The sequence below is a fragment of the Cydia pomonella genome, chromosome 22 (genome assembly GCF_033807575.1).
Source record: "Cydia pomonella isolate Wapato2018A chromosome 22, ilCydPomo1, whole genome shotgun sequence".
NCBI classification, from domain to species: Eukaryota; Metazoa; Arthropoda; class Insecta; order Lepidoptera; family Tortricidae; genus Cydia; species Cydia pomonella.
The window spans coordinates 4794652-4822642 of record NC_084724.1 but is presented as its reverse complement, the minus strand read 5'-3'; the positions used below and the strand labels follow the sequence as shown (position 1 = coordinate 4822642).

The window sequence follows — 27991 nt, the reverse complement described above, 5'->3', positions numbered from 1 at the left end:
GTAGGAAAATCACCACAGCTTATTAAAGAACGGGACTTAATCGCGTAAGTTTTAAATTTACCTCCGACGTTTCGAGGACGGCGTCCCCGTGGTCTCGAAGTCTGGCTAAAGTTGACATGAACATCTTCCAGCCGGGCGTGTTTAATACTTAATACGCGATTATTTCCCGTTCTATAATTTAATAATGTGTAAAAATTTAAAGTTTAAATCCGTGTATCACCATAAGGTTTAATAGGCCAGTAAATGGATGGGGGCGAGATTAGTATAGTTAACCCTATCGTTTACAGTATAGATATGTTGTTTGTTAATCTACGTGTGTTGTATCTGTCTCGCACTTTAGAACATTTGTGCATAATGTATTTTTTTAGGCATTCAAACTGAATATATGCGTCAAGAAATATAATAAAATGTCAAAACATATGTACAATGGTATTTTCAATGTCAATGGTAGAAACACGAGATTTCTTTAAAAAATCTGTAACACTTTATGCAATTGAAGAGTGTCACTAATGGATTGCCGACCTTTCAAATTGTGGCTTTCCGTCAGAGAAGGGTCCTTATGCTTCATGTCACCTTTCTATCAGAATTTTTGTTCAAATTTCAGATAAAAAGGACCTTATTGCACTTAAAACATAAGGACCTTTCTGTTATGGAACAAAATTAAGTGTTTTTCTTTTACGAACAAGGTATGAAACGGATTCAGGGTTTAACCTTGCATTTAGAAATACAATTTGAACTCTTCCGCTCATTGGTTTCGGTATTTTATTTTGGCGCTTTAAAAACGCATTATCTGCGCCATACATTAGAAAAACTCAGTAGTTACACATGAGCTTATTGTAACGTACTGTAGTATCGATTTACAGATTCCTATCAAGGAAATGTATTAAGGATGAACACTCTCGCGGTATCAGTTTAAACGACCTCCTCATTCGGAATGCCACGAAAACCTAAATCCGTACGAGAGAAGCAATTTCCGTGCGTGTAGCCATCTCCGCGCCATCTTAGCAAGCGAGAGCGTGGAACCAACAACACCAAACTCCTCTGAAAATATGAAATATATAGATGTAGATTTTGTAGATTATAGTGAGTTGGTATAGTAGTTAGATTTGTAGCTGGCCCCCAACGGCTTATCCTTTGTCTATTGTTAACTAAAACGGCGCGTGCCACTACCTGCAAAAAAAAGGGCCCGGTCACTTTAACCGGTTATTAAATTACAACTCCTATGGTAATTGGAATAAGATTCAAAATGGTAAAAACATTTGCGATTTCTTGTGTAGTCCCTATACGGTTACTGAGTGCCGGCGAGTCGAACGCTACCGAACCAGTCTAAAATGTGTCCTCTATATGCGTAAGTAACAAAGGCGCGTTATCGGAGAGCACAGCTACACTGGTTGTTTGAGCGTTGGACTAGCCCGCGCTCAGGTGCCAATTAGAATTATACGACCCTTTTTTTGCAGGCAAAAGATTAGCCGCTTCGGGCCAGCTTCAAATCGAACGACTATACACATATATCTTATGCTATATTTACACGCTTGCCGAAACTTGGCAAACGCCTACAAGCTCCAAGCCCGTAAAAACACTTGAATACCATTTACACGCTTGCAAGTGCGTCATTGTATTCCGGACAGGCAAACACGACCGTCGAAGTTGTTTGTCGAGACTTGCACAGCGTGTAAATGTAGCATGAGACGTACTTTAGCATTACTATTCCACGTCGCCACGTCGGCTACTGGAAGTCCGCGAGCGACTGACGCCACGTGGCGTGGAAAGGTATGCGGAGCAGCTTTAGCTTGGTGTTGGGTAGCTGCGCGGACAGCAGCCGCTGCAGCGTCGGCAGCGGGAGGATCTCCACCTGCAGAACAAAAGTATTCATAAGCTTTTTTTATTTCCTTACACTAATATTGGTCATATACATACATCGCACTCGAGGAGTGACGACGAGTGCGATGTCTGGCCATAAACGTGAACGCATCTCATATGCGGTCGCGCGTCCATACTGAATTAGTACGGGAGTGCCTATGTGTGGTAACCGCGGGCTGTCTTATCCCCTCAGCTTGTGAACGGGCCCAGGGGGTACGAGCAATTTGGAATATTATATATGTATATGATAAAGTTGATCAAGCCTGTCGGGCTTTCTCGCAGTTCAAAAGACGACGTCTTATACAGCGAGTTCAGAATGCCTGTTACCGTTTATGTTATTCAGTCCCGCCTAGGAGTCACATTAAACCACATCTAAATATGGCTTCAATATTTAATATGACGTAGACACCTACACCTTGAAAGTCTTTGTTTGGTGTCTCGAATGACAAAAAGCCGGAATATTTATACTCAAAAATACATATTTCCTCATTCCACAGATGACGTGGTACTAGATCCAACAGGCGTTGTCTTTTAGAAACACACCCACACAAAACCGTCTCTTCTACGGGCTGCTTCCGGTACCTCGCAACCAAGTGCTGGAATAATATCCCTCCACCATTAAGATGCCTTAAAACAAAACAATCGTTTAAGTCTCATTTTAAAATATACCTTTTCAATAAACAAAATGCAGGAATTCCGCACGGGTACTACTGTATACCTGCGGGGGTGTCCGCGGCTCCTGCTTGGTGTTGTCCGGAGGCAGCCTGCAGCCAGGGACCGGCTTGAGCACGGGGACGCACTACTGTATACCTGCGGGGGTGTCCGCGGCTCCTGCTTGGTGTTGTCCGGAGGCAGCCTGCAGCCAGGGACCGGCTTGAGCACGGGGACGCACTACTGTATACCTGCGGGGGTGTCCGCGGCTCCTGCTTGGTGTTGTCCGGAGGCAGCCTGCAGCCAGGGACCGGCTTGAGCACGGGGACGCACTACTGTATACCTGCGGGGGTGTCCGCGGCTCCTGCTTGGTGTTGTCCGGAGGCAGCCTGCAGCCAGGGACCGGCTTGAGCACGGGGACGCACTACTGTATACCTGCGGGGGTGTCCGCGGCTCCTGCTTGGTGTTGTCCGGAGGCAGCCTGCAGCCAGGGACCGGCTTGAGCACGGGGACGCACTACTGTATACCTGCGGGGGTGTCCGCGGCTCCTGCTTGGTGTTGTCCGGAGGCAGCCTGCAGCCAGGGACCGGCTTGAGCACGGGGACGCACTACTGTATACCTGCGGGGGTGTCCGCGGCTCCTGCTTGGTGTTGTCCGGAGGCAGCCTGCAGCCAGGGACCGGCTTGAGCACGGGGACGCACTACTGTATACCTGCGGGGGTGTCCGCGGCTCCTGCTTGGTGTTGTCCGGAGGCAGCCTGCAGCCAGGGACCGGCTTGAGCACGGGGACGCACTACTGTATACCTGCGGGGGTGTCCGCGGCTCCTGCTTGGTGTTGTCCGGAGGCAGCCTGCAGCCAGGGACCGGCTTGAGCACGGGGACGCACTACTGTATACCTGCGGGGGTGTCCGCGGCTCCTGCTTGGTGTTGTCCGGAGGCAGCCTGCAGCCAGGGACCGGCTTGAGCACGGGGATGCACTCGCCGACGTCGCGGCGGCGCTCGGCGCCCTGCTCGCACTGGTCGATGAACAGCTCCGTCACGCGGAGCAGCTCGATGGTGACGCCCCACATTAGGTGGGTTAAGGTGTCTTTGAGACTCAGCACGCCGCTTAGCACCTGAATAAATTGTTCGATTATCGACTCATTGAGTATGACATGGTATTGCGACTAAATTTTACCTTTCTTAACTGTAATCAATCTTCATGACCCTTAGTAAAAACACATAAGGTCTATTGTGATTTAAAAGGAACTTTCGTGACATAGTTGCAAATTAACTTCGTTTTCGGTGTAGTACAAGCGACAAACTTATAAAAATAACGTTTTAAAAGGTAGAACTACAAAACTAAATGATGGCTAGGAACTGAATCGTATGTATACTTTGCAGAATATTATAATTAAAATTATTTATTTCTATACAGAACACAGAAATACATAATTGGTATACTGGCGGACCCCAAACTAGGCTGAGCCTGTATCTCGGGACCCTTGAGTGTAATACATTGGCAACAAGTATATAGTAATTAAACTCTAAAACCATAAATCCCATCGAGGGAAAACCGTATGCGACTTGATTGAATTCCCACGATCAATCATGTCTATAATCGAGAGCTGTAATGTGGCTTACATTATTCCTTTCTTTTTCCTCATCAAAACTAAGTTAAAATAGTATTTTATATAATCGTGATAAAATTGAGATATTTTCAGTCGAGTACAGTGTTTAGGCAACGAAGCTTGCTGAGTTGCCCGAGATTGAATAGCTTGATTATATCACTATTGTATACAATACTTGTTCTACGAGTCATCTATAGAAACACGGAGGCACGTGATTGGTCACTTTTTTATAGTTGACTACAGCGTATCAAAATGAATATTATAGTTGTGTTGCGAGCTTATACATGAAAAGTACGCAATTATAGTTTGGTATACGAAATCTTAATTCAACCATTACAGTCGATGAGTAGAAAAATGATATAATATACCATACCTGTTTGTTGGTGGTGGCGGACTGCGAGACGTACGTTGGTATGATGAGCAACCTCTGTATGTTTTTACACTCGGCCAGCGCGTCGTCAAAACCGACCTGTAACAAAAAAATCGTATTTTATTTAAAATATTGAAAAATATACACATATTTTTTTATCGTGAAGAAAAACTTTGTAGCCACGTAAGAGAGACAGTAAATTCACCTTTTACGAAGGAAAAGAAGTAAGCATAGGGAGCAGCGCCAACGCTCTCAATAAAACCGGGGCCGCACATTTAACCGTTTACCGCCTATACAACCATATAAGGCAGTTATAATATTCAACTCTATTGACAGCTATTAAACTTCAAATTTAAATTCAACAGTCTGTTAAAGCGACCTCTAGTTGACATTACACTCACCTTGATGTCGAAATTGACCAGTTCCAAGCAGTAAGATTGGGTAGCAGCGCCACCGCTCGCAGTAAGGCCACAGTCACATATTGAGCGGGGCCCCGTTCCAGACGCAGCTGCTAGCTTGCCAAGAACATTTCAATAGGGAGCGTGCATGAACTGTAGGAGGCAGCACAGGAGCCGTCAGATTTTTGGCGCGAGGCGTAAATGTGATGTTTTTTGTTCCGATGTAGCCCACAAGATGGCAGAACCTACTATGCACAAGAAAGCACGTGACGTGTAAATGTGCATGTTTATGGTTCCGATTCAGACCACAAGATGGCAGACCCTCTAACGCGCACGGTCCCTATAGTGTTACAGCTCCTGTTAAAGCGACATCTAGTGGACATTAGACTCACCTTGACGTCGAAATTGACAAGTTCCAAGCTAGTAAGATTGGGCAGTAGCGCCACCGCTCGCAGTAAGGCCGGGGCCGCACATTGAGCGGTGCCACGCTCTAAACGCAGCCGTTTTAGGCGCGTCAGCTTGCCGAGCACGAGCGCGAATTCGGCGCGAAAACTGCACTCGCCGAGCTCGAGCGACTCGAGCTGTGGAAGTTGGCCTACTACGTCGCATGCGCACCAACCTAGTTCCTGTAAATGTATGAAGTGGAATTTCATTGGAACTAAATTTTTCATACTAAACTGAACTGTCACCATAACATGAGAATAACAGAGCCTTTTTGACAATGATCATATATTTCTGGTCTGGCTTTACTTTGTTTTGTTAAAGCTTATAATATTAATGTAGATAAAGCAGAGTATAACTAGGAATTTTAATACCTGTGTGATCCTTTTATGAAACTCATTACATAAACCCACACCAGTGTTCTAATGCCTAATTATGTACAGTTACATACACTATTGTATCTACACACATATTATAAACTTTCAATGATATATTCACTAACTCAAATTACCACCAACATTGGGGCAACGTTGCTCTTTTGGCGGAACTCGCGGATATGTGGCCGCGTCGCCGAAATATTTTTATCGCTTATTTTAAACGAAACTTTTGCTATAGTTACTTTCAAAACAACAAAACAAACTTATTGTATATTTAAACCTAATAAAAAAAAACCTCAAATGGCGGTAAATAAAAACGTTTTTCACGCAAAATTCAAAGACAAATTAGAGTCGGAGGCCTAATCCCATATCGTTCGATACAAACTAACAAACGTGATTTGTCAAAATTTTATGCAACAAAACAAAAAGGCATCTCGACTAATATTAGAATAGAGGTCGAATCGAATTGCTTTTTTTTCAGAGATATTCGTAATTTGAATGTCAACCAAATCGATTTTGATGTAGTAATGAAGCAATCACTACATTTTCAAATATAAGAAATTTATTGTAACAAAACAGTTTATCTTAATGTTGGCCATTGTTTACGGATTTTTAAGGCATCATAGGTTTATGATATGTGTGTAGATAAATATAATTAGTCACACAAAATAGAAGTCTTTTATATTTCCTTGGATTACTTGGCGGTCAATCAAAGATCAAACCCGCGATATAAAGTTGTCAGTTTTAATCCATTTCACAAAATTAATGTTGGTCGTTTTCTAGGTTTTCGTGGCCTCGAAACTGACCTTGATGGAGGTGAGCGAAAGATGCGTGAGCCTCGTCAAGGCCGCCAAGGGCTGCAAGTCCCGGGTGAGCGACAAGCCCGCCATGCTCTTGAGGCGCAGCTCGTGCAGGTGCGGCAGCGCGGCCAGCGGCGCGGGGTCCAGCAGCGCGGAGCGGATGGCCAGCGCCGACAGCGCGCGCAGGTTGCCCGCGCCGCGGCACAGCGCCTCCACCGCGCTGGCCGGGCAGCGGCACATCTCTATCCTGCGGGTGGGACGCAGAGATAAGCGAGGCCCCCGGGGACTAACTATTTTTTTTTTCGTATGGCTTTTAGTTACTCTACTTTTTTAAAATTTACAGTTGGGGTCGATGTTGCTCCACGTCCGTAGGAATTACCTTAGATAGCCCTACACGTGATCCCCGGGTGGTGCTAAGAGCGCAACAACTTTGGCAGCTGCACTGTCTCTTCAAGGTCTCGCAGCTTACTCTACTTCAACAACTAATTCTCAATATGAATTCGGATGTCTTTAAAAAAGGCACTTTTAAGCGCCCAAAAACAAGGAACGTTGGACCATCAGTCCGCGTTTTGCAACTGAATATAGAAAGTATTAGTAAAGCTAAGACAGTATGTTTGCACAATTTTTGCTTTATCACGCAGAAACGTCTGCGAGAGAGATTTATATTAAAGGAAAAATTCTGGTAAGCCTCCGTAACTAAGTAGGCAGAAGCGATTGAGCCGGTATTCCAATGGTCGCAAGTTCAAGTCTTTCCGAAAATAGTAAATTTTTCCATAAATAGGATCACCAGGACCAGATTACCTAGGTTGTATTTGGTATGTTGTCAGGAACGTGTTTTTAACTTTTAATTTTGTCGCATTGCGTATGTTCTATCCTACCATCTATGCCAGCACTAGTATAATCCAAGACCCCCCATATAACATATGACTTTACGTATATTATACAAAAATAAAGTTAATAAAATAATAATTTGCGTGTGTTGCTTTTTACTTTCGACAGCGCTAAACGCTGCGCGCCTTATTTGAATAAAGCTCGGACAAGCGAGATTTCCATAGAGGATATTGCCTACGTGATGAAAACCTAAGATCCCCTCCTCCCTGTGACCAAGCGTGGTACTTAAGTACCCCCCCCCCCCCCCCCTAAACTGATGACTTAGTATGGATTCGTTTACTAAAATTTTCTAAGTTTTGGGGACAACATGTGGTCCTTCGAGCGTGATGTGTTGTCATACCTCTCTAACTCGTCCAGCTGTTTCACATGCTCTCCGAACTGCTCCCAAAAGACGGCGTCGTTCTGCGGTAACAGCATCTTCCGCAAGTCCAGCCTCTTCGTGCCGTGCCGCCGTAGAGCCGCGAACAGTCCTCCCCAATCACTCACCTACGCGTCAAATTCGTATGGCATTATTAATATATACTCAAACACCCACCTTGTCAGCAGAAAAGGCGCGAAATTAAAATTTGGCGGAAACCAACAGTTCGCGTCTTAATTTTTTAACTTGGCGCCTGTTAGCACTGACAAAGTGGGTGTGCCAGAATATAAATGAATACGAATATTGAAATGATTATAATTACATTACTCTAGCGATAAGCAAAAAATGTTACAATCCTGCTCTTTATTTGAGCGGAATTAATGGGGTGAAATAATTTAAATCTTCTTGGTATGAATTTCTTAAGTAGTCGTAAATGCAATAGGGACAATTGATGAATACTTGAATAATAGGAGTCGAGCGAGCATGCACTTTAGTCTTAGGCGACGCCCCTTGGAACGATTGTTACTAAGTTCCAACTAAGTTGATCTTTTAATTAACCCGTGATTACAGGGACAGTACGCTCTGTACTCTGGCAAACCCGCTTTGTCAGTAGAACAAGGCGCGAAATTCAAATTTGCTATGGACAGACTGACTAAATCTTCGCACCTCCATTTTATAAATTTCCCGCCTTTTTGTACTACTTGGCTTGCCAATCGATATTTCTAACCAAGTAGCTATGGTGTTAGACCAGCTTAATTTGACCCAAAGAACAATCGTGCAAAACGGCATTGTTTGAGAGAAAAGTGTAGACTGCTCCATAGATAATTATAAAATACTAACGTGTGAATTTTTCATCCTGACGTGCCTCCAGAGCTGCGGCGTGGCGGCCAGCTCTCGCCACAGGCGGCACACGCGCGCACAGTGCGCTAAGTCACGCATGCCTAGGTATTGGAAGATCTAGAACAATAACACCAATTAACTGAGCGTTTCTCATTAAAAAAATGTCACTCTTTCAATTTGTATTTTTTTTTTTCATTAATTTTGTCTTTTTTCGACTGAATCCCGAGCTCTTTCGATCCCAATGAGATGAAAAAATGTCCTAGTGTTTTTCCTTGTCCCCACATACTTTGTATGGCGGTAACTTAAAGGAAAGTTCGAAAAATGTATGGAAATGTTTGGTCATTATTTTTCTCCTATAAGGATGAAAAGGGCTCGCGAAGCTGACTAGAAATAATACAAGTGGCAATAAAGGCCACATAAAAAATGTGGCAACAAAAAAAGAAACGTTCAACTACGGTAGTAAGGTAATCGACGGCGTGACGTCAAACACATCCACAAATTGTCTAGTCATATGGGCCAATATCACGGGCGTTTGGATCGCATAATTTGTCTTTATATTTTGGTGACATTTTTGGTTTGGTAGTATTCAGGAACCAGACGAACAAAAATAGCACCAGAAAGACAAAACACTTCGTCAAAAATGTGTCTAACCAATATACAACAAACTGTAGATGATAATGATAAGCCACTAAAGTGGGTCTTTTACATATTTGCAAACGTTTATCCTCGTATACTCGGCATCGCAACGCAAGTCTTGTTAACTAGTTTTTCCTATATACAAGGCTCGAAACTGATTTTTAAAATCTTACCGGTAAATACCGGTGTATATTGGTTATCCTCCGAACTTTTATAAGAACGCGAACGTTTTAAGAACTTTATTGTAACCTAAAAAACTGCTTTATTCGACGACCGACACAACGTCCGGTCGGCTTGGTGGTTTTTCACATAAACATAGACACCGACATAGGAAGAAACCGGTTTTTATTGTTCTAAACCGGTTAATTTGAGAAGAACTGTTCTCATAAAAACCGGTTAAAAAATAACGGTTTTTCGAGCGAAACCGTATTTAAAATGTTTCCGGTTTGGAAATTTAACCGGTTTCCGAGCCTTGCCTATATATGAAACGCTATCCTAGTGTTAATGACAACTATCCTAGTGTAATAGTATTTTATGACGTCTCTTTTTATTTATTAGGGCTTCGTACACAAACCATGGCGCACCTGCTGGATTGCCCCGCGTGCCCGCACTCGTGCCCTGAATCTGACCTGAGAGACGCCACGGTCCGGGCTGTCAGCACCGCTGCTTTATGGGCATCCACTGTTTAGGGGAACCTAGACACGAGAGAAGAAGAGAAGCAGGGCTTCGTATTTCCCTACCTGTACTTGCACGTTGTAGTTGTGTTCCTTGGCCTTCTGGTAGAAGGCGGTGAAGTGGTCGGTGCTCTCGTCCAGCCGGGGCCGGCCGCGCCGCCGCGGCGAGTCGGCGGCGGGCGCGGGCGCGGCGCCGTTGGCCACGCGGCCCCGCACTGGCCTCGACTCACTGGTGGAATAATAATTCACTTAGTTGCTAGCGACAATTTTAAAAAAATAGAAATGGAGAAATCGTTCCTAATTCCAACCATTTTAAATGCCAAGGCTTAAGACGCGAGTTAAGTGACTTTCATGATTTTTAATATTTTTGTCGATAATATTGTTGATATTGGCATGAGATTTATCATTCTAAAGGGTTAAAGACAGATCGAATTATATATTGTATATTCGCAACCGTACACGAAATCGTAGGCATATTGCATATATGGAAGTGAAAAATCCAAGTATAATGATTTCCCCAAATTATCGCGCCGTAACATGTTACAGATTGAACATAAATAAAGTACCACACCAAATCACACCCGTACCAACTATAATACTTATTTATAACTGCGTCTATACTCAAAATATTGTATTATTCACATCTCATACATGCATGGTATAAATTCTTAAACATCATCTGTGAATTAAACTTGTTATATCTTGTACTGAACGTATAATACCTTACCTTTAATATCTTGTAAAAGGTCGCTATAGCAAACAAAAGGTTATTGGCTACAAGATTTATTGGTTTGATACATCTCCTCTACAGTAACACAAGAATATATACAAAAATAAATAAGTGACCTGTAAGAGAAACATTATTAACCGTTAAAAACTCCTGAAACAAACAAACAGAACATACATTTTGAATTTATTTCTCAAAAATAAACAATGTAGCTATTTACCCAACATGCAATGTTTGGTTATCAGATCAGCTCGATGGTGCCATAATGTTAATCGGAAACAAGGAAACGGGTCAAATTTAACTTGCAAGATTTGAACCGTACAAAAATACATAGGTACATTGCAAGTTAAATAAAAGCTTGTTAAAAAAAACCAAACCTTTATATAAAACGAATTCACTTACTACAATATTTATTTTAAAAGGGATCAACTTAACAATGAAATTACCTTAAATCAAGTAGGAAAATATTAACTTAATCTGAATAATATTGGTTACATACACACTAATTTGTATAAAATTAAAATACCTTAATTACAAATATATGCTAAGTCAATGAATGTATAAAATAGGCCTTTCTTATTTATAGATTACACTGAGATATTCTGGTACTAGTAACAATACAATAAACTTCGTTCCTGTAATCCTTAACCCCCTTATTCATAAACGTCTACTAAAGTTTACAAGCCGCTAATAATCTTTTGTCCCTTTCCGACGTATTGGTATTATGGAAAGGGACAAAGGATTATTAGCGGCTTTAGTTTACGTTTATGAATAAGGGGTAAGTCTCTAATAATATCTCTATTAATGGTGGTAATTTAAATATTAAGTTATTAATATTCTCTCCTTACAGAAACCGTATCATCAATTCATCACTACATAATGTGCAAGGTTACACAATAATTTTTAACACGATTTTAATAATAGGAACCAAATGACAGTGATAAGCAGGGTCCGTACATTTCAAAAAATACGTCACGCTACATAGAGAGGATGATTCAAATTAGTCTTTTCGTAATAATAAGTCATTTGTCAACCTCTTTACATAACTGATATCGATACTGGACAATCAGTACAGAAACGTCTGATTTTCATCTATTGTCACTCAACTAAATAATAAATTGTTAGTTTATTACTCAACTAAGAAAGAGATTGTTAAATAAGACATATTTTTTATTTTAAGCAATGTATTTTACGTAACAAATATGTATTATTCAACGCGTCAATAGGCTAGTTATCTAAATTTGTAGTGTTATAAAAAAACTGCCTGTATGTTAAATTAAATCATTTTTGCGTCAACGGCATGAAATGTACGGGCTCTGGTGATAAGAATGATGAAATATCTGATTTCCTTGAAAACGTAATTAGTTTTCATCAGCGTCGATGTTTTTTTACACATACGAACGTGACAGAAAGAGATCATCCATTTAGTTTAATAGGCAAACTACACATCGACCGCGAGCCAGGAACAGATTTCTATGACCGGACGCCTCCCGGGTGATAACGGCTATGTATGATGAACCCTCGTGGAAGTCAGATGCCGCTCCGTGGGTGGGTTCAGGGATGGACACGTAAAAATAAATTCAGGCATCGCCACCCGTTTGATACTTTAGATCAGGGGTGGCCAACTTGATTAGACCCAAGATCTCCTGTTTACTAACGAAACCCTGTGCGATCTACCAATTACATACTTCTTGAAACCTTAAATGAAACTGGTCTACGTTAATAATATTTTTCGCCTGCTTTAGATGATAGTTTAGATGCTATTGCGAGTTAAAAAAATTGTCAACCGGTTAAATCGCGGTGGAAAGAACGTCAGCTGGTCGCATGAACATGTAAAAAATAAGCGCTTTACCTTTTTATGATAGTGATAATGAAACTTTGCATGTAGCATTCCATCAGGCGTCAAATAAACGGATTAGTATTACGCATACTTTGCGAACATTTGTTGTAAGGCGCGTATATTTTTACATGTTCATGTTACCAGCTGACGGTCTTTCCACCGCGATATAACCAGCTGACTATTTTTTTTTATCATAATAGCATCTAAACTGTCATCCGACAAAGTATCAGCCGGGAGGTGATGACTATTTGACCCATATTCTTTCACTGATATGTGTTAAATACCAAACGGTGTCGCCATCTATTCGATAATAATTTTTTCTTGATTATTCGAAGCACGTTAGTTTCTTAGTCTTTATTTATCTTATACAGAGTTATATATTATCTTTGCTAAAGTAGACCGTGTTTTTTCTGTATACCTCGATCGCCACATCGTTCATAAAAATCGTCTCAGTAGTTTTGATTCCACAATGAAACACATTACATAAACATACAATCCATAGTAAGCTTATGCTAAAATCATAGCCCATAATAAATTACATTAGGGTGTATTACTGCAAAATTCTGCGCCACCAGAGTGCAGCACTACCAACCAAACCATAGAGTAACTTATACATACTATGCCGTAAACAGTTTTTTGACAAGTTTTCACTATGAAATGGATGCGTCAAAGCGGTTTATTTACAGCAGGCAGACGAAACGAAACGCGAAATTTCGTTATCTGTCTCTCTATCGCTCGAATATGCAAGAGTGATAGAAAGGCAAATAGCGATATCGATTTATGTGCCTCACGGTAGGCCCTCAGTATGTGCTAATGACCCTTTTACGCAGAATTTGGCGTAATACTATATTCCCTATTGACACAAACAATCCGATTTGCGTTAAAGGTTACAGGCCCCAGCATTGATGTAGTCCATTAAATTCTGCATTCGATATTATCTTAGTCGATCTTAGTGTACAGTTAATTGTGATTAAACAGTTTGCAGCGCGATGCTGCCCGTGTCACTGACGCCCAACTGTTATCTGAAACAAAATACATTTTCATCACACTTGCTCGAAAAAGATCTTATTTCATGCAGGTGTACTGAAGGATAAAGACCTATTTTGTTCCCGCGGGAGTTATGGATTGTGAAAAATAACTATAGCTCGGAGTTATGGCTTTTTTCTTTAATAATGTCACTTATTCATACAAACCAAGTTGCATAAATAAGTTTTACTTTTAAAATACTGACGTTTATAATTTAATATTTTTGTTTATGTTTAAAATTATTTATTTATTATAAAAGCCGTTAAAAATATTTTTACATAATTTTCAATCGTAGCTGAATGCCGAATAGGTCTGTGCCTTCGAGGCCTAACCTGTCAAGAATTACAAAATGGCGGACGAATGTTTGAAATGGCAGCGTATTTAAGAATTATTTCGCTTAAAATTTAGTTTTTTGTGTGTAACTCCGGGGGTAAGAATATTGCAAACTCGTGTCTTTAATTCCCTCCAGCCTGCGCTTGCGCCTGTCGGGAATTACCACCCTCGTATCCAAATTTTACTTACCCTCCTTCGTTGCACAATGTACTATTATTAATTACTAGTAAAGGGAGGGCCCTCTCTACTCCTTGGCTTTTACTCCCTAGAGAATCAATTTCGGGTTTAAAAGCGATTCGTTATGATCTGTTGCTTCCATTTTTTGTCAAGCATCGATCATAAGTACAAATATGCAAATGTCCATAAAATAAGTAATGAAAAGTTAATTCTTTAATATTGGGCATAAACTCCATGACGTATAGTTTAGGACACTCGCAGATAAGTGAACTAGAGTCAGACCAAGATAAGTTGGCAGCATGGATATTTTTTCCTGAGTCCTGGATGTTTTCTATGTATTTAAGTATTTATATATATTTATATATTATATATATCGTTGTCTAAGTACCCTCAACACAAGCCTTATTGAGCTTACTGTGGGACTTAGTCAATTCGTGTAATAATGTCCTACAATATTTTACAGAAGTTTAGACGTTTAAAATAACCCGTGCACCGTCGGGGCTCAGTAGCGAATTTTCTCGCTTCATGTCTAACCTAAAGTCTAGTCCTCTTTAGGTTCAAGCCCCTCCCAAATCAAAATCCGGAGCCCATCCCATACCTAAGTCCTGGATTCGTCACTGACCAGCGAAGTACCTCTTTGCCATTAACAAATTAAACCTGCCAAGCTTGTGGTCGAGAATGTCTCTCTTTTATTGGCTTATATATAAACATTGCTATGAAAAACGTTTCGTAAGTGACAGCGCTTGTATATTCTCATAATATATATTCGCATAGATTCAAGGCGATTGATAAATGTGTAGGTGCGTGCGCGTGTGTGCGGATGTATGTGTGTGTCAGTGTGTGTGTGCGTGTGTGTGTGTGTGTGTGTGTTTGTGTGTGTGTGTGTGTGTGTGTGTTGTGTGTGTGTGTGTGTGTGTGTGTACGCACGGAGCAGGCTGCACTATAGCGCGCGGCACGACGATGAAGCGCCGCCCGTTGAGCACGGCCAGCGACTGCGGCAGCGAGCCACGCGCAGGTGACACCGCCCACACGCGAGCGCCGTCCGGCCCGCCTGCCATCTGTAACATTACATATATAACATTTTCGGATAGTATATCTAGTATAGGGATGTTTGGATGTTTCCTGTATTTGAATTACATTATTTCACACCATGGACGAAATAAAGCACAAGATAATTATCAGAAAAACATATTTAGAGCAGATATATTTTGACACAATTTCTATTTATTTAATTGGATAGAATTTTAAAAAGTGAGCGACTTGAACGTGAGTTTTGATATGACATTGGCAGAATCATCAAAACCTTGATGGAGCCATAACACGAAAAATGGATTGATTGAAGTTGTGACAAATCGAAAAAATACGTAAGTACATATTTTTTTCTTTTGGGGCGATTATTTCCGAAAATATTAACTCCATCAAAAAATGGTTTTCGGAGATCCTTATTCGTTTTGAAAAGTATAATAGTATTAAGACCTATCCGACGATATCACACACTATTGGGCCTAAGCAAAAAAAAAAGCATTTCGTATGGGAAGGTACAGTCACCAAGAAAGTGGTTTACAACTTTTCGACTCTATTACTTGACAAATACAGTCAGTAAACCACTTTCTTGGCTGATTATACTTAAGATTTTATTTGTAGTTTTATTTCACCGTTCTGTCTTTATGCATGATTAATGTATTCATGCCAAATTGCAGCTTTCTAGTACTAACGACGATCACGGAGCAAAGCCGCGGACGGACAGACGGACATGGCGAAACTACACGGTGGTAAAAAAAAAAAACTGCATTCTCGTTGCCAGAAAGGTTTTGGGATCATACTGAGCAATTTTTACTATGGGACCAACCCCGAAATCGCGAAAAAAAGTATCCCATAGAAAATGGACCAGCCAAAATAAATTTTTCACTGGAGACAGAAATGCAGTTATTTTTTGGTCACTCTGAATAAGGGTTTCCAGGTGACTTCTTCTTCTTTGTCGTTGTACTCTTTGCAGAGCGTCCTGGTCAACCGCTGACATCAGGCGCAGATGTTGCTTGCCGTACGATTTCTCGCCATTTTAACTACGAAACCCTTAAAAAGAAACTGATTAGACTAGTAGGAAAGTACCGTATCGTACCTTCATTCTCAGCGTGACCCGTTTGTCCGCCGGCGGCGCGGCGGCGCGCGGGCGGGGCAGCAGCGCGGGCGCGGGCGCGGCGGGCGCGGCGGGCCGGCGCGCGCTCGGCGCCGCCAGCGACGTCACGCCGGACTTGTGCGTCAGCGGCGGCGGGGACGACGACGGCGAGCTGGACTTGCGGCAGTTCTGACACAATATGTTCACAATTAAGGGCTTGCACGCACTTGCAGTTTGAACCGCGGCGGCGCTACAATTGGGTACTTGGCACATGTTGAATATTATAACCAAATTTAGCTAAATGGATAAAAAATGAGCCATCCATTATAAAAACCGGCCAAGTGCGAGTCGGACTCGCACAGGAAGGGTTCCGTACCTTTTATAAAAACGGTCACCCATCCAAGTACTGACCCCGCCCGATGTTGCTTAACTTCGGTGATTGGATGAGAACTTCGAGATTCGAAAGAAATATTAATTTTATTCTGTTTTTAGTATTTGTTGTTATAGCGGCAACAGAAATACATAATCTGTAGAAATTTCAACAGGCTAATTATCACAATTCATGAGATACAGCCTGGTGACAGACGGACGGACGAACGGATGGACGGACGTTTGACCCTTTGGGTACGGAACCGTAAAAATGTCAAGTAGCCAATTCCATACTGTTCTTCTTCAGTCGGTCCCTCAATACTGATGATCGTGACATTATCTGTTTAAGACCAGATTAGTCGATTATAAACGCATAATCACATGTGGTCGCATACAAAAAATGAGACACACTACCAAGATTACAAATAAGCAAGTGTATATGTGCTGTGTGGACCGTGCCTACACCGCGACCACAGGTTCACAGTGTTCCATAGAACACGCCTGCACAAACTGCGGTAGTGAGGAATAAAATAGATATCGAGTAAAGTTTACCTCGCAAAAGCTCCCATCTGGTCTAGGAACTCCTCAGGGCAAGGCAAACCACTATGGACACTGCGCGACCACAGGTCATAAGGTTACGACCAACTGTCTATTATGATTACCTTGCAAAAAAAGGTGCCTTCGGGTCTAGGAGCCGTGAGGCCGGCGCAGGCAGGGTGGTAGAGGCACAGACAGAGCCCGCAGGCTAGTGTGGGCACTCCGCGACCACATGTCATGGAGCAAGGTTGCACCAACTGTCGGGGTGAGGTCTGGACAAAAAATAATTTTCGTTTAAAATGCTCTTTTAAATTCTATCATGTGTCCTGCTGCATATTAAGAATGATGTAAAATATTGCACTAAGAGATTACAGATTTTAGAGTTAAAAATCAAAAATATAGAAAATTAATATTAAAGTCCTCAAGAAAAATAAAACAATACTATCTCGCGTGTTTAGACCCGTAAAGTAAAAGTTTGGCTTCCGACAGATGCCTAATAAAGTAACAAATAACACAGTATTCTACTTTGAAATTTTAGTAAATTATGAAGAGTTTTGTAAAATAACTACAGTACAGTAAAATAAGTAAGTTTTTTGACGGCATTCAAAAGAAAAATCGCTCACCAAGTCATGCTGCTCAATCTTCGCATCAACCGGCGACACGGGCGGCCGGCTCTGCAGCGGCGGCGGGGCCACCGGCACGGGGACCGGCACCGGGACCGGCACCGGGACCGGCGCCGCTACGGGAACCGGGACCGGCACCGGCGCCGCTACGGGGACCGGCACCGGCACCGGCACCGGCGCGGCCGGCGCGGCGGGGACCGGCGGCGCCGTTCTGCCCGAGGTTACTACACTCGCGCGCATTCAGTACCCGCCGAGGAGGGCTCATTGCACTGTGTCAATCAACCCTCCGGACAATACAGTTGTCATGCGGTCCATTTGATACTTCACTTATGTTTAACGACTGTCATTTCAAACTATAGGACATAGAAATCCGAATTCAGCCTAGCACAGAATTATAGAGAAATAAGCATAGAATGCTCCCTCCATACATCAGTTTTCTTACTAAAACTCTTATCGTTTTCGTAGTCGACATCTAAGCGTTAAGTAGTGGATTTATCAGTACCGCTACTTGACACTAGATGTCACGAGTGTCGCGACTGACGAAAAGTGCACAACAATTTACACCTAAAATAACAAGCAGGAGGTGTTTCAAATATAGTTTCGGTTAATCCAATCATAATATTAGCTGAAAATTGTTAAGCATTAGACTTTTCGTTCGTCGCGACATCTATTGTCAGGTAGCGGTACTGATAAATCGGCTACTTGATGGAGGGAGCATTCTATGCTTACTAATATCTGTATGACCGAAGCGAGTGACAGTATATCTAGACGAAAAGACGGGTAGTCTATCTCGCGAGCGAGATATTGTCGCACCGCTTCTGTGCTAGGCCTACTGTTATTATAAAGTATTTAATAATAATCAAATGGATCGCATTTCTAGATATAACTATGTACGTTGAATTACTACAATCATCCATATAGCAGACGATTGGTTGTTTAAAGTGTGGTAGGAAATGTGTCAAACCATCAAATAGTTTTATATTAACAAATGTAAATTATAAAAAAAAAACAAGTTTGCAAACGTTCAGTACAAGATATTATGACAATTATAAAATACCTATGACAATAATATTTAATCACAGTTATTTATCTACAGCGTATATAATATATTTCATGTAATTAAACGAAACAAAGCTAATCCCTTTTCCGATTTTCCATATCTAACAGTATGGAAAACTAAAAGGATTTAGTTTCGTTATCATCTGACAACGGAGAAGGCTATTTCCAAAAAATCCGTTCAACAGAGCATATGCTACGATAAGCAATTCGTAGAAACACCGGACAAGTGCGAGTTGGACTAACCCACCGAGGGTTCCGTACTTTTTAGTATTTGTTGTTATAAAGGCAACAGAAATACATCATCTGTGAGAATTTCAACTGTCAGCGGTCAGACGGACAGCGGAGTCTTAGTAATAGTGTCCCGTCTTACCCTTTGGATACGGAACCCTAAACACGAGTGAATTTTGCATAAGATTGTATGCAAAAAGTATCCGTTTTCAGTATGCTGTGTGTCATTGTGTGTCTTTATGCATGATTTACATCAAACATTTGCAATCGGAGCACATCACATCATGCCAGTATCAAAGCAATTTGAACTTTTAATATAAATTATACAATAGTTAAATTCAAATGACAGTGCCAATAAAAAATTTAACTTTTAATTTCTCATGCTTGTAAAATTTACATTTAACTCGCGTGTAAGCGACATAAAATTGCTTATTATGTTCTAGAGCATAAAGTAAAATCATCTATTACGACCTTTATTAACTTAGCAATAAAGTTCAAAGTCTGTCAACCCTGCCGGCCTGTCCCCGACCGGCCCAAGTACGATTTGCTTTAGTCTTGAACAAATACTGTAAAATAACCTAAAATATTAGATATTTTTGTAAATTTTCCTCGCAATCGTAGTGAAAAGCAGACAGTATAACTCAGGCTTAATGACCATTGTTAAAAACTGATAGATTAAAAATGGATCGCTTTATGCTCTTATTGTACAATCTATTATTTGTATAGAAGGTTCAAATTCTTATTTCCCTAGTCACACGCGCCCGATTAATACGCGTCGTTAAGGCACGGTCTGGATGCCAGCGAGCAGCGAAAACCGTTCATATATCGCACGATAAAAAGAAAGACTCGCCAATGTGTATTGTGGTAAGTATAATAGCCTTCTTCGTATGGTGGCTAGGTCCTAAATACCTGTTCTTCTTGATGGCCTGCGTGTTGTTGTTGTCGGCGGCGGCGGCGGCGGCGGCGGGCTTCTTGGCGGGCGGCGCGGCGGGCGTGCGGTTCAGGCGCGGCTGCATTGACTTCACCTGTCGAACATCGATATTTTTAACATACTGGGTAACTAATTATTATAATACGTTTTCTACTTGTCGACTGTGTTGAATTAAGATTTCGTATAACAAACTATAATTGCGTACTTTCATGCATGGGCTCCGAATTCGACTATAAGATTCATTTCAATACGCTGTAGTTTTTTAGTTGACTGGTAGAAGAAGTATTTTATGCAATAGTGAAATAATCAAGCTTTTCAATCTCGTACCGTACTTAGGCAACTAAGCTTGCCGAGTATTTCATTTATCTCAGTTTGACATCATGGGGACAAATCAGGTTTTGAATATAAGCTCCTCACTTATCGTCGTTTTCATCCTGTATTAATTTGTGGGCGATGGGTAGTCTATCACGCAGACGCGTCTTTCGCGGCGCTCTTGTACCAAGCGTACAGATAAATATAATAACCGACGATACCTTGATCTTGGCCGGCGGCGACTTGGGAGTGACGGGCTCGGGGCTGGCGCCCTTGGGCGGCTTGGGCTTGGGCGTGCGCTTGCCCTCCGCCGCGGGGGGCGCCGTCTGAGCCACGGGGGACTCCGCTTTCCGCATCAGTTTCGCGTCACTGTTGGTAAAAATAATTTTAGCAGCACGTAGATTTCACCCTTTGGGCTTTTTGACTACCCCCCCGGTAATATTTGGTGAAAAATGAGACTGTGACAAGGACAAACAATAATAGCGCTTTCTCTGCTACTCCTACTAAAAGTTCCATAAGTACATCTAGTTCGGTCATCTGGCCCCTCCCCCATTTCATCTCTATATTATTATGCACTGAGTCTGGGGTGTTTTCTATATATTTAAGTATTTATATATTATATAATATCGTTGTCTAAGTACCTACAACACAAGCCTTATTGAGCTTACTGTGGGACTTAGTGAATTTGTGTAATAATGTCCTATAATATATGTGTGTATATATATATACCTCTATGAGCATGTATGGCAAAAACACGACAAACATGATGCCTCAAAGTAGATGAAAACTTGTACAATTACTTTTAGACTCCTATTTTAGCGGTAGTACTAAACCACAAATAACTAAATTATGAACTTATTTAATTAAAAAAAGCGTTGGGAGCCTAGCCGTAAGAGCGTGCGACTTTCGGTCCGGAGGTCGCGGGTTCAAACCCCGGCTCGTACCAATGAGTTTCGGGACTTACGATATATCACTTGATATTTACGCCAAGCAGGCAGCGAAAAAAATGTCAGGTAGAATTTGCTGATATTTGGAATATACTACTCGACGTCCTGAATTTATGTTTAAGTTTTTTTTTTTATTCGGCACCGCTTCCGGTTTAGAAGCATTTAAAAATGGACAAAATCGGAGAAGTGCGTTTTTCAAAAGCTGATGTTGCTATTATTTAATAAACTGAAAAAGAAGTTTAATATTGATTTTTATACAATATTAATTGCTCTTTCTTGCATTTATAATATATTTAATGTTTCATACAAAAAACCGGAAATAAAAATTTCAAGTCGAATTTATATAAAGTTCGGTTCCTATTTTTTTTTCTAATTATGCAGTTCTACTACTGAAAACTGTTTCACTTTAAACGACATTTTGCTGACAATTCTTTACACACTTTTGACCCGGGTACAGATTTGACCGAGCTCGCTCAGCGTGAATTTCTCTAGCGGCCGGCGGCGCCGGCGTCGCAGGCTTACCGGCGTGGCGCCCACCTCTAGGTCATGTATCTCCAAAACGAATGAAGATCCCATTCTCAAACTTTCCAGGCATTTTTATGAACTACAAGCTACATTTTGAAGTAAAAGTATAATTTTTCAAAAATACCGAACTTTACATAAATTTGACATGAAATTTTTATCTCCGGTTTTTTGTATGAAAAAAATTAAAAAAATCAAAATTATAATAACTACAAAAACGAGCAATTAATATTGTATAAAAATCAATATTAATCTTATTTTTCAGTTTATTACATAATAGCAACATCAGCTTTTGAAAAATGCACTCCTCCAATTTTGTCCATTTTTTAAATGCTTATAAACCGGAAACGTTGCCAAATAAAAATAAAATAAAAACACACATAAATTCAGGACATCGAATAGTATAACTATTCCAAATATCAGCAAATTCTATGACCTGACATTTTTTTTCCCTGCCGGGAAATGACCCATTTATCAGTCGCTTTTCGGTGAAGGAAAACATCGTGAGAAGACTGGACTAACTAATAAGGCCTAGTTTACCCTCATAAGCTAGCTTATGCCAATTCTTGGGATTAGTTTCCAAGCGAACCCCAAGCTCCCATGAGCCGTGGCACTAAGCCGGGACAAACGCTAGGAAGAAGTGGACTTACCGAATTATTTCTTTTTCGGGGTCATCTACACCCAGTGGTTCTTTGAAGAATGAAAAGTTGTCTAAAGTCAGTCCGGTTCCAGAAAGGTGTTCCCCTACCTGTGGAATAAATTATGAGAATGAATGCCTGTTAGAAGTATTAGAATATAAACAAGTGCAAACACTGACAAGACTTAAAGACTTAGAAAATGTTAGGAGGGAAGAATAGCTTTGCGATCCTAACGAAATAGCGGTACTTTTTCTATAAAATTCAATTTCGGGAGAAAACGTTTTACACTAACTAAATCTTAACAGACTTTGATTTTAATGTCGATCGCTGCAGCATAATATATCCTAGGTTTCGCTTTTTTTAAACATTTTTTTTTAAATTGCAAATTTTGAAAAAAAAAAAATGAAAACCTATAAACCTAGTTTTTTAGGGTTCCGTAGCCAAATGGCAAAAAACGGAACCCTTATGGATTCGTCATGTCTGTCTGTCTGTCCGTTTATGTCACAGCCACTTTTCTCCGAAACTATAAGAACTATACTGTTGAAACTTGGTAAGTAGATGTATTCTGTGAACCGCATTAAGATTTTCACACAAAAATAGAAAAAAAAAAAAACAATAAATTTTGGGGGTTCCCCATACTGAACCTCAATTTTTTTTTTTCGTCAATACCATACGTGTGGGGTATTTATGGATAGGTCTTCAAAAATGATATTGAGATATCTAATATCATTTTTTTTCTAAACTGAATAGTTTGCGCGAGAGACACTTCCAAAGTGGTAAAATGTGCCCCCCCCCCCCCCCGTAACTTCTAAAATAACAGAATGATAAAACTAAAAAAATATATGATGTACATTACCATGCAAACTTCCACCGCAAATTGGTTTGAACGAGATCTAGTAAGTAGTTTTATTTAATGCGTCATAAATGGTACGGAACCCCCCTTCATGGGCGAGTCCGACTCGCACTTGGCCGTTTTTTTTTTCATTGTGTCAATAGCATACATAGGCCGAGGCACGTCTAAACAGGCCCTTTTGTGTGTGAGGAAATTGCCTCGCACGTATGCTCGCTCTGTGTGGACCCGGCTTAAGTATAAGTATATCCCGATGTTTCAAGCCCGTTACTAGCACTCGTGATCACATATAGACTGTTATTAGTCTACGGACGTATTTTAAATTCATCATACGCCATATAATGCGTTTAAATTGTCTTTTGTCATGAATAACTGTCGCGGTAAATGAAGACAATAAATTAACAACGTCATTACCATAGTAAAGCCCGACCAAAAATATACGATTACTGTCAAGAGGGCGCTGTTATTGTCATGTATAGTGACAGTTCAGTTTAGTATGAAAAATTTAGTTCCAATGAAATTCCGCAATATGGCAACTTCTGATCGTATTGTGATCGCGTTGCAAATCTGCGGTATTGTGAGACTTAAGAGAATAAATTAGGGTTGCATTTAACAAATACTGCCATACACGGAAATATTTAAATTTTCATTAATTTGAATAACGGAACACTGCTTTCTCGAAATTTTTGACCGCACATTGCTCTTACGCACCGCTTTTAGGCTATAAGTATATTTTCTCTATCAACTGAGACAGACTGAATTTGTCACAGAATCTCACCTCTCTAGTGGAGCGTAGCTTCTTGCCCTGCGGCGTGTAGTAGTATATGTCAGCATTGCGCCGCGAGTGCTGATCCAGCGCGGCGCGGTACACCAGCTCCCGCTTCCAGCCCTTCTCGAGAGGCACCCGCAGCAGCGGCGACGACATCTCGGTGGTGGCGCGGCGGCCTCGGACCGCGGGGGAGGATACCTGCCGGAGAACCAATAGCGACTGTAACCAAAATAATTATTCAGGTTATTTGAATCCATACATTCAAAACCAAGCATTCTAAAATAAACTTTCATTCATGCACTTAAGGATTTAATTGTTCATACCTCAGTGGAAGATACTCCATCTTCAGATCTTGAGGACAGGGCTGATGAAGGTCTGGATCCATCTGTAAAAATTAAAGTATTCCAGGACAAATTATTAAAAATGTAACAAAGAGCATATCATATCATCTTGATAATTCTGGATCTAAAGGGGCCCACTGATTACCAGTTCGCCGGACGATATCTGCCTGTCAGTTATTCGCAAAAGCTGACGATCGAATAACTGACAGGCCGATATTCCAGGACAAATTATTAAAAATGTAACAAAGAGCATATCATATCATCTTGATAATTCTGGATCTAAAGGGGCCCACTGGTTACCAGTTGGCCGGACGATATCGGCCTGTCAGTTATTCGCAAAAGCTGACGATTGAATAACTGACAGGCCGATATCGTCGGGCGAACTGGTTATCAGTGGACCCCTTTAGGGTAAATTGTACCATACCTATAAATGTGAAAACGGGAGTTTTTAAAGAAAATGTATGGTAAACCCAAATGAATTGAGACCTAAATAAGTGCCAAATTTTTCATATTTAATTTTTTTGAGGTGGAAAATCGTACTTTTTAGGGATTCGTAGTCACCTAGAATGGATGTCCGTGTGTCCGTCCGCGGCTATGCTCCGTAATTGTTAGTGCTAGAAAGTTGCAATTTGGCATGAATACATTAATCATGCATGGCGACAAAACAGTGGAATAAAAACTTTGGGGGTTTTTTCTGTTTTTTTTTTTTGCTCAGACCCAATAGTATCGTTTCGTTAGATAGATCTTTCACAATGAATTAGGGTTTCCAAAAACTAATTTTGATAATTAATATTTTCGGAAATAATTGCTCTTAAAAAAAATCGGTAAACAAAAGCTTAATAAATACTTGAAATTAAAACTATAGCCATGATCGGTCCAGCCGTTTTTGAGTTATTGCAAAAATCTTCTCTTCCTAATAAAACGACGTACAAAGCACTGCAAAGGTACTCCCTTAGTCTCTTATGCTTGTAATGTACATGATCCTTAATAATAGCCACCGTTTGGCCTGTTCTGTCAGAATGGTAACTACGGAACCCTACACTGAGCATAGCCCGACATGCTCTTGGCCGATTTTTATAATTAGCCATCAGTTTCATCACTTTAACTACTAACTTTTCAACTAAGTTGTCAAATATATTGAGCCATAGAAAAACCAGAATAATGTATTTATTTTACAATTTCTCACCAGTATCTTGTCTTGGTCGTTTGCTGGCCCTGGCTGGAGCTGTGGGTGTCCCCATCACGGTCCTGAGAGGCACCACTGTTTTGCTGGCCAATGCCACCTCTGCCTCCAAGTTGTCTAATCATAGAAAATGTGTTGATGAGATTCTTTTTTAATCTTATGAATTCTGAAGTTAGCTAAATGTGTCGTTTTCAAGCAAAAGTTACCACATTGTCACTTGCCATAGGATACTCAGACAGGTTATTCATATAACAATACAAGCAAATTTCGTGCTTATTGTAAGCGACACTGTGGTACCTTTTACTTCACAAATGATGATCATGATTGTAACAAGTCATACTCTAATCTTTTCTTTTTGCATCTCGGTTCCATGCTATAGTTGTAGTTTTTTATTCGCTAGAATTATGGTAGTTACATGAGATGACAGATATAATTAAGTAAAACAGAACAACACAATTCACCACTAAATTGACATACATATTAACTACCTTTAAGCCATTGCTCATCATAATACTTGCTTACCTACAACTTTCTTGTATTCCACAACAGAGTCATCCAGCTCGATCTTCGAAAATCCCTTGAAGTCCTCATCAGCTGCATTGCTGAAAGCGGCTGACGCCCTGCGTTTGACACCCCGTTTGTCATCCGTGTCTTCTGCGGGCTCCGGAGCTTCTTCTGAATTCCATTCTTCATCTTTAGATTCTGTGGAACATGAATTTTGAATCTAGAAACTTGTTGAAGGAGTCTTTATTCAGAGGCTCGAGTTCTTTTGAGTGGTTTAAAAAAGGACTCAACTCGGGACTTGGAAGTTTCTTTAACCCAGTCTCGAATGAGTCAAGTTCTTGAAATGTAGACTCAAAAGACTCGAGTTACTACCAACTCTAGTCAGAAGTTCCTTCTATTTGTTTCCATAACAGGAAAAGATATTAATCATGCGCCACATGCACATTATCAAAAGTGACAATAATATTGCACCTGTAACATTTAATTAAATTTGATTGAGTAATTTAATTATTTTAATATCGTCTTGTAATGTCTTTAGTTTATTATGAATTGTCCGAAATAAAAGCTTTTTTTGCCAATCCAGAGGAGTTACATGCACTTTTGAAAAATTATTAATTACTTATGAAAGCAAAATAATAAATAATCATGTTGCCTTCTTTCTAATGCTAAAACAACGAACAATTGACTTGCTTCACTTCCTTTTGCTAACTATATTTCTAAATCATATCTAAAATTTCTTAAACGCATACTCCGCTTTAATGCCGATGTCACAGTACATGTCTTGACTCTGTAGAAATACATGTGAAGAGCCTGCTTTAAGTTTCCAAAAGTAGCAAATCTGAGTCATAAACAACAAACATATATTTACTGAAGGTGATCCAGTACTATCCAACTAAATGCGAAGGATCAAAACAATCAAAGTAGTGATTGATTCATATGAATTCCAAAGTTATAATTAATTCAAGTATAATCGTGTTGGACTGTAATCTATGACTAGTCTCTACAAACGCGACTCAATGCTGTAGTTGTGCAACCTAACAATGAATGTTAAACTGTCTTTAGTCACAGCTTTCACCGCCCCAGTCCAGCATAAACATGTCAATAACTTGATCATTTATGCTTAAGATTGACAATTATAGCTCTGTGACCAATAAACATACGCCGTAGTACCTTTTAATGCTTCATTAGAGTACAATATTCGTTTACAAATAGCAAAAATACGTCATCAAAAATGTTAGCTAGGTTATGTGAAAGTGTTAAGTTACCAGTTTTCATAGGCTTGGTTTCTACAGGCTCCGGGTCCGCGGGCACGCTGGGAGCCTCGGGGGCCTCCGGCGCCGCGTCCTCGGCACTCGTTGCCAATGCTTCAGCTCCATTAACGACGGCTTCTTCCCCACTTGGGTTATCACTAACCGCCATTTCGTCAGACATTGTCAATCGCTACTTTACAAGACACGGAACCACTGTCAAAGTGTAAATGACCACATAACAAGCTGTTGAATATATTCAAAGTCTCCACAGGGATTCTTAATGTTAGTGCGCGTCACGACACAGAGATTTCCCGCTATATTGGTCGAGGGAGAATTCGCAAGCGTCCCTTGCACTAAACATTTGTAAAAACTTTCACTAGGTTTTTTTTAGGATATAGTTATAGTTCGATGATTATTCACGATCATGTATCAGGATATAAATGAAAACATTATAATCAAAGTAATTTTGACCACAAAATTATTTTGCAAAGGAAAATGTCGAGTGATCATAAACAATATCCGCTCGACAAAGACGCCACAGTGATTTGTTTATGGTTCTTCAAGCTGGCTATGCGTTATCTGTAGTTATGGTATTTTTTGAAAAATATGTATAAAAAAGTGTTATTTAAAATTAAAAATGTACTTAAAATGATACGTGCTAGAAAATTATACAATGTTTTCAAAACAAGTCATTCTAATTCCACATGCCATATTAAGAGCTCCCCTACACGGTCAATTATTTTTAACCATGAACCATGTTGATTCTCAGTACAAAATTTAATACTCAAGCCATAGCCATTTAGG

At 40.5% G+C, this 27991-nt stretch overlaps 1 protein-coding gene and 1 long non-coding RNA gene across 2 annotated transcripts; both read right to left on the bottom strand.

Annotated features, from left to right (window-relative positions):
- Positions 1-68: 68 nt before the first annotated feature.
- Positions 69-27930, bottom strand: LOC133530407 (uncharacterized). The gene is made up of 21 exons (XM_061868316.1): positions 27203-27930; positions 25956-26135; positions 25437-25550; positions 24233-24294; positions 23919-24107; positions 22303-22400; positions 20405-20552; positions 19850-19965; positions 17654-17864; positions 17156-17302; positions 16128-16313; positions 14936-15066; positions 9972-10134; positions 8596-8712; positions 7738-7883; positions 6513-6753; positions 5281-5514; positions 4494-4589; positions 3407-3625; positions 1695-1852; positions 69-1041 (listed from the first exon to the last, which is right to left on the bottom strand). Exons 1-20 carry the CDS (start codon positions 27366-27368, stop codon positions 1727-1729), a joined length of 3090 nt encoding a protein of 1029 aa, XP_061724300.1. The 5' UTR covers positions 27369-27930; the 3' UTR covers positions 69-1041; positions 1695-1726.
- LOC133530342 (uncharacterized) lies at positions 10673-16204 on the bottom strand. Its single transcript, XR_009801297.1, has 3 exons — positions 16128-16204; positions 14936-15066; positions 10673-13494 (listed from the first exon to the last, which is right to left on the bottom strand). It is a non-coding gene; the product is annotated as an uncharacterized LOC133530342 (long non-coding RNA).
- Positions 27931-27991: the final 61 nt, after the last annotated feature.